General features: G+C 38.1%; 1 protein-coding gene across 1 annotated transcript; it reads right to left on the bottom strand.

Annotated features, from left to right (window-relative positions):
- Positions 1–1,701: 1,701 nt before the first annotated feature.
- Positions 1,702–11,036, bottom strand: LOC136239066 (heat shock cognate 71 kDa protein-like). Its single transcript, XM_066029807.1, has 3 exons — positions 10,944–11,036; positions 4,220–5,432; positions 1,702–3,946 (listed from the first exon to the last, which is right to left on the bottom strand). Exons 2-3 carry the CDS (start codon positions 5,427–5,429, stop codon positions 1,788–1,790), a joined length of 3,369 nt encoding a protein of 1,122 aa, XP_065885879.1. The 5' UTR covers positions 5,430–5,432; positions 10,944–11,036; the 3' UTR covers positions 1,702–1,787.
- Between the last annotated feature and the right edge of the window lie 363 nt (positions 11,037–11,399).

Raw genomic sequence — 11,399 nt, 5'->3', positions numbered from 1 at the left:
AATGGTCTATATGTTATATCTGACTTGCTGCTGATACAATTATGCTGTGCGAGGCTTCTGGGGCTGCTCACCTGGCCTCATGGAGAACTTTGTCTCTTTTGGTGTCTGATATTGCAGAAACAGATATGTCCACAATTAAAATCATAGGCAGCAAGTTTATAGGGATGAGCGGGGGAGAGGCTGAAGTCCAGGCAGATAAGGATGGGAATAGCCTGCCATCACCCTCAGAATGAAATCTGGATGAAAATATATTATATATTTGTACGAGTGGGTTCAAAACCACTATTATACTCTATAATAGAATATTCAAAATACTCTGATGGAGCAATCAAAGCGCTTTATGAGAGCGTGTTCCGAAAAGTAGTCTTACAGCAAATTATAAGGGCTCTAATATCTGGGGGCTGTACGCCTGGCTATCAGGATTTCTATAAGCTCTGTGCATATAATATAAATTTCACAATTAACCTTATAGTACAGCAGCGATCGATGATTTTGTACACTTTGTGAAAAAAGCATCAAACTTAGCACATTGTGCCATTGCATAATTGACTTTTGGTGACCTTTACGACCATTTTAACATCGAAATTGCATCATCTTTTGTCTTTATCTTCCTCAGGCATTGTTTTACGCCATTAAAACATGGTGTCAAATTAAGCTTTTGTTGAAAGAAACAACTCGGTTGTTATTTGAAGTCGATCAGTAAATTTTATTCCAAAGATATGATCATTTGTATTAGCTGTAAAAGTTTATAAAGTTACCTTCCCATTGGTAGCTAATTTCAAAGAATTTACGACTAATAAAAGTGATCATAACTTAAAGTGGAATGAGTTGACTTCAAATCAAAATCAAGTTGTTTCTTAGGTTGACATCTTAAATTTAATAGGTCAAATCTGAGATAGCACTATATTTATTTTTTATTAAATAAGGCTTTACAGCACTAGTGCTGAAGGTCTGTAGGACACCTGGCCCTACAGCCTGTGTAAAGTTGTTACATAAAGTGTGTTTGAAAAGGAGAAAAAAAAATCCATGACTGGACTTGGGCAGCCATCAAAACATGAATGTCATAAGGAGCACATTGATAAGGAAATTTCTGACAAATGACACAACTTTTGCACTATATACTATTAGTCTAAACAACTGTATAATAAATTAAATATGTCCCTTGTACTTGTACATATGGTGTACCTGGAGGGATGGAGAGTTCTTTACCCAAATAATTAAACAGCAAAATTACACCATTAATATTCCTACAACCTTTCAAAGGAGAGATGCTCTAGAATAATAACAAGTTAGGCCAAAAATTCCTAACCATAATTATATAAGTGACCATAAAAAGGGCATTGTCCTCTGTGAAAATAAATTAATACACATGGTTGCATTATTTTAGTGCCATAAAACGTAATGTTTCAGATTCTGGAGTTGCAGAATCAGACTCTTGAAGTTCAACTTTAAACCGTACTGCAGTATTAAAACTTTTGACAACTTTCTTTCAAGATGAATCAAAGTGACTCACAATGCATATGCTTATGCTAAGCTACCGGTTTCCTATGGGGGCATGCCCCTAAGTCCCTCAGCAAAATTGGTCCATGTAGATGGATTTTCGAGGCTATATGTTGGTCAATATAGCTAATTTACCATGCATTACTATAGCATTAATTTTATATTCTACAAAACCTATGGCTGCACTGCTACACATGCATATAATGCATATACAACTAGTAGTATACCATATTTCACACACCACATCTTATAAAGTCCTACTTCGTTAATGTATAGTACTTGATTTTCTAAATACTAGTAAACTTAAGTTTCATTGCATCTAATTTATTCTGAATTGCTGAGATACAGGTCTCCACAAGATCTTTTTGCTGGGCCACATATTCTTCCTTTTCTGCCAGCTGGTTTTTATCAAGCCAATCAATGACTTCTTCACACTTACCACTGGCTTCATCAAAAGCATTATCTTTGATTTCATCTTGTAGGAAATCCTTCATGTTGAAAGCAGAGCTCTCACAAGAATTCTTGGCTGCAATTCGCTCCCTCTCTTTGTCATCTTCTTGCTTATATTTCTCTGCATCACTGATCATCCTCCAGATCTCTTCTGCCGACAGATAACCTTGATCATTTGAGATGGTAACTCTATTAGCCTTTGTATTGGAGTGAGATATATCTATTTTGTTTGTACGAGTCTCCCTAGTGTTCCATATCTTCACAAATGGGGCAATGCTATTTTTGATAATTTGATTTGTACTTACATTACCTTTGCTGAAATGATTGTAGTCATCTTGACCGCCATAATCATAGTCATCATAATCGTAGTCATCTTGACCGCCATAATCGTAATCATCATAATCGTAGTCATCTTGACCACCATAATCGTAGTCATCTTCATACTCATCATCATAACCATTCTCTCCATTGTATTTAGGGTACGTATCTCTCCCATACACATGATGTGTATCTTGATTACCCTTGTAAACAGCAGATACTGCTAGGGTTTTGTAGTCAATGTGAAAAGTAATTTCAATTTGAGGGACACCTCTAGACGCTGGAGGAATTCCACAGAGTTGAATATTTCCAAGAAGGTTGTTATTTTTGGCAGTTGCATGCTCCCCTTCATAAACTTGAATCAACATGTTGGTTTGATTGTCTACGGAAGTGGTGAAGACCTTGGAATTCATTGTGGGAATGGTTGTGTTGCGTTTGATAAGTGAAGTCATGACACCTCCAGCAGTCTCTATACCCAGGGAAAGTGGGGCAACATCAAGCAACAGCAGATGTTGCACTTTATCGTTTCTGTCTCCACTGCGGATAGCTGTATATATAGCTGCTCCATAAGCCACAGCCTCATCTGGGTTGATGGATTTGTTGAGCTCTTTGCCATTGAAAAAGTCTTGAAGCAACTCCTGGATCTTGGGGATACGAGTCGAGCCACCTACTAGGACAATTTCATGAATTTGATGCTTCCCAAGTTTGGCATCACTTAGACACTGTTCTACTGGTCCAATTATGCTCCTAAAGAGGTCCATGTTAAGCTCCTCAAATTGAGCCCTAGTAATGGTGGTGTAAAAGTCAATACCCTGAAACAGAGAATCAAGCTCAATGTTGGCCTGGGATTGGGATGACAGTGCACACTTTGCTCTTTCACAAGCTGTTCTTAGCCGACACAAGGATCGCTTATTCCGAGAGATAACTTGCTTGTGCTGTTGATTAAATGCATTAACAAAATGACTGACCATTCGGTTGTCAAAGTTCTCTCCTCCAACATGAGCATCTGCATTTGCTGCCTTTACATCAAAGACACCATCTTCAATAGAAACAATGGATACATCAAGAGTACTACCACCCAGATCAAAGATCAACACATTTCTTGCATACCTACTGTGTATGTTGAGGCCATACGTAAGCGCAGCAGCCGAGGGAGCATTTATGATGTGGATAGCATTAAGACCTGCAATGGTGGCAGCATCTCTAGTAGCCTGGCGTTGAGAGCTATTGAAGTAAGCAGGAACAGCAACCACTGCATTAGCAATGGTTCTTCCTAAATGCTCTTCTGCAATTTCCTTCATCTTTATGAGCACCATGGAAGATACTTCTTCAGCGCATAACCGAATTGTGTTACCTTGGTATTCTACTTGAGCTTTAGGCTTTTCACCTTCATTCACTATATCAAAGGGCCATTGCTTTCTGTTGTTTTGAACAGTGCTTTCACTCCAATTTTGACCAATAAGTCTCTTCATGTCAAAGATTGTGTTGGATGGGTTCATGGCAGCTTGGTTCTTTGCAGAATTTCCAATAAGCCTCTTCATGTCATTGAAAGCAACATAACTTGGAGTAACCTTATTTCCCTGATCATTAGGAATGATTTCTACCTTGCCATGTTGGTAAACACCAACACAAGAATAGCTTGTACCAAGATCAATCCCAATTGCAAGATAATCTTCCTCTATAAGTGAATAAAACAATACACATAAAGCTTACTGTACTAAAACTATAACCACTGAGAACTACACTTTATGTGTACAAAAGTGCATGTATGCATGCAGGAGAACATGTTAATTGTGACAATCATGACTTGTGTGAAGCTTGCAATAATAGGAAAATACTTTGTAACACAAATTGAGTAAATTAAAACTACCAATCAGATTTACATGAACATATAAACATAAAAGTCCCATAAGTACAGCTATCAGTATTTGTATATATGAACTGCTCATACCTTCGATATGTTGCTCTTTCTCTGGGCTCAAGTGGCCATCTTTCTGAAGTTCTTCTTGTTCTTTGATAATCAATTGCCTATCTTCCCTCTGACTTAACTGCTGATTTAATTCACGTATCAGCTCATCCTTTTGCACAATTTCTTGGTCTTTTTGCCTTCGCTGTTGACACAACTCTTGATCTTTGTGGAGTAGTTCTTGATTTTTTTCAGCCAGTTGCTGATCCTTTAGCAAAAGCAATTCATCCTTTTGATTTACTTGCTTGGTTAATTGGCTATCCTTTATCATCAATTGCTGATTTTTCTGACTTACTAACTCATTTGCAGTGACAACAGAACTAAACAGCTCAATGATGCCATCATCTTCATGCGGGTGATGGTTATAATTAACATTCTTTAAGCTGTTAATCACATCCCCTATGTCTGGCCTGTTTTCTGGTTTGTCATGTAGACACCATTCCACTAACAACTTTAGTGCTGGATATCGGATCAGCTTTACCAAATAGTGCTCCCTCCTTTCAATCTCTGACAAGACAATTCTATCCGGGGTAACTTGGTCCTTTGGCATAGGCCATTCCATACTCACCAGATGTATACATACACACCCTATTGAGAAAACATCAATCGGCAAACCATATACTGGCTCATTCTTAAGAGTTTCTGGAGGCATAAATGCCATGGTGCCTGGCACCATTGTATGCCTGTGGAGACCAGGTGGTATTGCTTTAGCTACTCCGAGATCTGACACTTTAGCTATGAGATGTTTTGTAAGGAGGATATTGTTAGAGGAGAGATCTCGATGGATGATATTTTGACTGTGAAGGAACTGAATACCCTGACAGGTATCCATGAGAATGGAAAACTTGAAATAAAATGGAAAATCATCTCTTTCATGTTTCTCAATTAAGCCAGTTAAACTGATATGCATCAACTCCATCACTAACCATGGTAACTGGGCATCGGGACTAGGGTAGTGTATTCCTAGGAATTGTACCACATTAGGGTGGAGTACTCTGCTACACCGGACACATTCTTCAAGAAAGGCACGCTTCTTCATCTCATTAATCAGTATCGGGTGCATCTCCTTGGCAGCACAACGTGTCTCATGTACCATCACTTCATAAACATTAGCATAGGAGCCAGTTCCTATTGGTTCTGGTCTACATGTCTTTGTAACAGCGGGCAATTCCAAACTGCGAAGTTGTTGCTCCATTTTCTGATAGTGGCAATATAAATGATACAGTTAAATAACTACAACACTATTCCATGCATATATGTGCTATAATGTCAACATATAATATAGTGTATATGTGCGTACGGATGTAAACAAGGATTATAGCAATAGAAGTCATGCATACTTACATTGTTTTAAATTTTAGTGCAAGCATAACACTTTAGGGACCACTGATTTTAAGTAATCTTTCATCCGTGCTTCACCAACACTTATTCAAGAATCAACACTCACAGCTCAGTGTTTGTTGTTCATTGTACCTCAACCTCCCAGGCACACTAGTAGTGTTTCATAGTACTAGACTGGAATGTCAATGTTGGATTGTAACTGGAGGTGGAAACAAGAGAGCCGGGCTGTGAAGGCCAGGCAAAGAACATTTCTTGTTTCTCAAAATTGGGCATATAGTCACTATTGAAGGAAGTACTCAAAAGCACAGCAACAGCAGGCTATCTGTCAAATATTACGGCAATATACAAAGACAATTCTAAAAGCCAACAGTTGGTATGCTAGTGTTTCTCAACATCAAAAAGCTTGCACATGTGACCAATTAGTGCAATAATGAATTTACAGACGGCAGGGTGGGAAGTAACACAGGTGGGTGGTGATAAACTCAACATAGTTCCTATTCATCTAGTTCCAAACAAAAGTAATTTTGTTATTTGTCCGGCAGTCATCCACCATAACTAAAGTATCAAGCACACTATAGGGCCACTTCAACTAAATCTTTTGTGTCTCGGACTGAAACTAGTTGAAAAGTGGGTTGGTAGGTAGGTATAAATAATAATAGTAATAGGTGGTAATAATTTTTAAAAACTGAAGTTATGGCAACACGTGTAACTGTGGCGTTCGATAACAAACTATTTAGTTATGGTTAGTACATCTAAAATGACCAAACATCCATCCATAGTCTGTTTTTACAACTCTTCTTGTAACAACCAAGCTTGCCCCACACATAGCAGATACAGATGGCCAACAATACATTGACACCACAAACTCACATGATCAAACATGTGATATTTAAAAATGAACAAAAACATTTGTTGGTCGGGTCCGAGAAACAAGGAATTTAGTTGAAGTGGCCTAGTTGAAAGAAGGTAAATTTTTGGTGAGCTGAAGGTGATGGTATAGTGGGATGAACATCTTTGTGCTCTCTCCTAGTTTGCCTCAAACTCACCATAACTTACCAGCTATTGAAAGATATCATCTTGCTTAAAAGGCAAACCTTATCATTAGGGTTGGGTACAATATTTGTTTCTTCTTCACCTCTCTTTTGAGGTAGAAACCAAAGGAGGTGGGTAGCTGGCAGCAGCATAGCATAACAGTAATCATTCTAGATTCATGCTATAGGGGTCCAAGGTTCAGGTCTCAGATTTTTGTAATACCATTTTTGTCCAAGATTTTTAAAATCATTTTGCTGTTGGACAAAGAGCCAATTAACAAGTAATCAAGTTTTCCTAACCTACATGAGATAAGATACTCAAGGCTGGTGGAGAGATTATTACCTCAGATCGAGATACAGTCAACCACTCTAATAGAATGGTCACATTTTATAAACAAGTTGGTGCAGTGCTACTTCTAAAAACCAGGTGCCATGCAGCTATAGCTTATCTGGAATTAAAGGATTACTACATACCATGCTATTATTTATTCTAGCTAATAGGTTGTAATTTTGGATTTTGTAATTTATGAAATACTTTTGTAAGTATGTTGCTATGCATTTGATAAGGAAACACCATTTGCATAGTATTAGTTTTATAGCTTGTCTATTGCTTTTTTTTCTCCACAAATCGTCTCAATAAAGCCTTGAAGCTGCTGTTCATTTTCATTCATGTAAGTAGGGAACATGACCTCTTTTAAGTTGAAGATCCTTTCACAAAAAAATCAGAAATTTGGCTGGCTGTGGGTGCATGCCTGCATGGTTTAAAAACTGTACGTAGCTACTTAATTCACAAAGTGAAAATACTATCTCAAAGCTTCTAAAATCTCTGACTACTTTCCTATGGGTATAGACCCCACCAGAATGGTGTCAGTGTCTGTTGTATATATTAGATTTATCAAACTCCACTACAGTGGTGTCTTAACTATGCAGAATATCTTTTCATGTCATTGTCTTTCATTAGAGTGTTTAGATCTGGCTAGTGTCCTGGACAGTTAAGAGAGACTTTTTGATATTTTTTAAGAGAGAGAGGATAGTCAAAGTCTCATTTGGATTGCATATATGTATGCCAGGTGCAGTAGCTAGGCTGCTACTGTCAGAGAAACGTAAATGCTATGTAGCTATTTGGGCAAAAATCAAGGTGTGGTTATCGTGCATGTATCTATTTACTATTGAATGGTAGCCGATGCTCTCAATAAAAATAGCTTTGTATTCGATTATTTGATGTACATGATCTTCACATGTCACAGCCAATAAAGACCAAGCCACAAGGTGCAATTTAGTCACCATTGTTTTTCAACTTATATCTAAGCCAAATGTGACCAGATCTGCAAAAACCCGACATAATGGCGCAAGCCTAAAATTTCAGTATAGCCTATTGATTGCAATAGGTAAAATATTTGCGTAAATGAAAAAAAAATTCGTAAAATTAGTAAACGCTTTGTTCTTTGTGAAGAAAGGGTGTAATGACAAAAACATGGATATCATCTTATTCGCCTACTCAAGGGGAGTTCGAAAGTTTTTGTTTCGTAGCAGTAGCCTAAGGGATACATGAGTTATGGGCGTTTGTTTACGTCACATCAAAGCGATCATATGCAATCGATTTTTCTTCACTGGTTTGTCTCTGTGTGTAGTGAAGAAAGGTGATAGGAGAAAAAACCTATCATGTAATGGACTCCCCTATTCATGGCAAACACGATGGTGCAAGTTGCAACTCTGTACTGCATTGCGTTTGTAAGTTACAATTGTTTTTGTAAGCACCTGTAATATATTTTCCCAATACTTGCTGTACAAATCGATCTTTCTGTTACTGCTACTTTGTAGGGCTGTAACTCCTTGGCATACAAGGCTGAAACTTTGGCCAGAGCATACACTCGGCTAAGTGGATTATAAATATTCAATAATAAAGGATTTGAAAAATGCGCCATAATGTCGGGTTTTCGCAGATCCGGTCACAAATATTTGGAGAGTAAAAGAGTTGCTCTTTCATATCAAGTACGGAAAGGCATGATCAACTTCAAGCATTATGAGCAGTGCCACTCGACCAATAATACATATTTTCGTCTGATAATTGAGAACATTCAGACAGGTCACTTTTGCAGCTCCTGTAGCCAGATGAAGAAAGCTTCAGGTATGAAAATTTGCATGCAAGAGTCTATGGCCTAGACCTTTCCAAAGGCATAGCTAGCAAGAATAGGAATTTTCTTTGTGGGTTTAAAGAAAAAACGCATCCGATCTGGTGGTGGTGGAACATTGGTGGCTTACTCTACTCTGGTAAACTATTCCAATGATTGATTACTCTGTTTGAAATTGTGTAGGACTCTATTGACAGGCAACTTTGTACTCTGAAACACTCATTTAATGTATAGCTATATAATCATCTTGATTTGATTAAAGTCATTTGTTGAAAATACTACAGCGTAGCTTTATAGAATTTGTCGCCTCCCAATGCAGCACTTATTTGGTGATATAATTGACCTATCTTTGCTACTGTAGTAGCCAATACTCCCAGAGATGTAAAGTCTCAGTTTATGGTAGATAACCTATGTAGTCTTGCAATATAGCTATTAATGCATGCTATACGGTCATAATGGTATAATGGCCAACATTTTCCCGCCCGCATAATTATTTCGATGTGACTAGGACAAGAAACCGGAAAACATCTTGGAGCAATATTATGCTCACAACCTGCTGATGTGACACTCAGCGCATTTACACAAGCACATAGTAGATGTTAGAGTGTGAAATAATACTTTCGAATTACTGTCTGTCCATGTGGTGGCTTGCTAATAATTCGAGTGGCTCTATCGTTCCACCAGTGCATTTACTTTGTTAGCTAACCACTATGAATAGCTCACTACTGTATCTATAAGTTACTGGAGTCTGTAGGTGACAATTTCCAAAGTGCACCCTATATAGTCGGGCCTTGCACGCTGCCCAGCTGACCTGCAAGGCTGTCATCACGTGAGGTCTATGGTAGGACAAATAATAATAACAAATACCAGAACTGTTGATAAATCAGTGAAACAGTCTCCAACAGCAAGGATACAAAGCTTATATACACCTACCAATACGGCTATCTCGCTCAGTGAATGCATAGAGCAATCCAATGCATGAAATAAGCACTTTGAGCAAAATTTAAATTGTGGAAATACCCATGAAATCGCTTTCATTTCTGAAAAAGAACCTGGCTTGAAGTGCACTCCATTTGTACATATTTGTGTTAACTGTTCACTCAGGCGTGGTCTGGGCCAGTGAAGGTGTGTCTTATACTGTGATACCATCATAGAGAGAGTCTTAGACTGCTGGGCTAATTAAGATGCTGAACCTAACGCATACAAACAAACTAATTGTCATTTGATTTCAAGTGATTAGGTCATTGAAATAGATTATGGTTGTACTTTCCGCAATTTGAATTTCGATCATGTGAGTACTTATTTCATGCATTGGATTGCTCTATGTGTCTACTGGGTGAGATAGCTGTATTGTTAGGTGTATATAAGCTTCATATCCTTGCTGTTGGAGACTGTTCCACTGATTTATCAACCATTCTAGTATTTGTTTGCAAAAATTGTGTGGTTTTGATCGAATTTCAGCATATAGATGGCTCAGCCAGATGGCTAACAAGCTTCAATTATAACCATACTTCGCATACAGGTACTTTACCTAGTACTGGTCATTGCTGACCCATGGTGCAGTTGCTGCTCTGCTTGTCCTGTGCTCCAGAGGAAGAAACATTTTTGTTTGTTTCCAAAAAGGCGTACAGATCATGCTGCCACCAGAAACTGACCAATAAAATCAAACCATTGATACTTTGAGTTGATGATAGACTACTTGAACAATGTTGAGAGTGAATATCGCGGCATATGAAGAACCCTACGTACTTCAACGAAAAATCACGTGATTTTAAGACGTTACCTATTTATTTAATTTATTATTACTGAGCAGGCAGCACTCAGTGCTGGTTAGCTCAGGAAAATTTAGCAATTACAAACATATGTCTAAGTCCTTGAAATTAGGTTAGGTAATCCTAAGGCTGCAGCACATGTTGCTGTAGACCTTCAGTGCTGGTCACTGTAAAGTGTTAATAATAAATAAATAAATAAATATCGTTTTCTACCAGAAGAAAATGACAAACTTGGCTGCCACGCTGGTGTTATTCAAGTTACACTTAGCCTAACACATGACAATAGTTAGGTAGTTGATCGGAGGATATCGATTCTTCACGTTGCGGACCCTATCTATGCATGCTAGCTATGCGGACCCAGACTCAGTTCAAAAGTCGCCAAATATTTTATAACCAGCTAGTTGATTGACACCAAATAGACACATAGCCTCACCTGGTTGCAAGCACTGGTACAAACTAAGGGTGACGGTAAACCTCCCACCTCGCCTCCCGGCCACAACTGTTTGCTTTTTTGTTTATTGGATTTAACAATGATAGGCGTTAAATAGAAGAAAGTCACGTGATCGATTTCTTCTTGCTTGCAGCCTATTTATTTATTGTTACTGGGCAGACGGCAATTGCCGATGCGCCCAGGGGATGATCAACACCCCAAAGAAATCACACATACACATAAGATATACAGCAAACAATTAGATAGACAATAAGTAATTAGTAAATGTATGTATTTTCTGATTTTATGACAGATACTGGCAAGCTGTTCCAATCTTTGGTTGTTCTTGGAAAAAAAGAATGTTGCTTGCATATGTAATGCAAGACAGAGTGGAAGTTAAAACGTTTAGACGGTTTTGTTATTTCTGGTTTTGAAGCGACATGCAAACATGCCGGGATT

Source organism: Dysidea avara, chromosome 11, assembly GCF_963678975.1.
Source record: "Dysidea avara chromosome 11, odDysAvar1.4, whole genome shotgun sequence".
In the NCBI taxonomy this organism is placed as follows: Eukaryota; Metazoa; Porifera; class Demospongiae; order Dictyoceratida; family Dysideidae; genus Dysidea; species Dysidea avara.
Note: the sequence above shows the minus strand (reverse complement) of the source record. Positions and strands in the feature narration are given on the sequence as shown.

What these genes read in the sequence shown, in the direction of transcription:
- LOC136239066 (XM_066029807.1), bottom strand. Translation starts at nt 5,429, where the DNA reads ATGGAGCAACAACTTCGCAGTTTGGAATTGCCCGCTGTTACAAAGACA. An exon ending in GAAAGAGCAACATATCGAAG is followed by an intron (nt 3,947 to 4,219) that starts GTATGAGCAGTT and finishes ATTCACTTATAG; the next exon opens with AGGAAGATTATCTTGCAATT.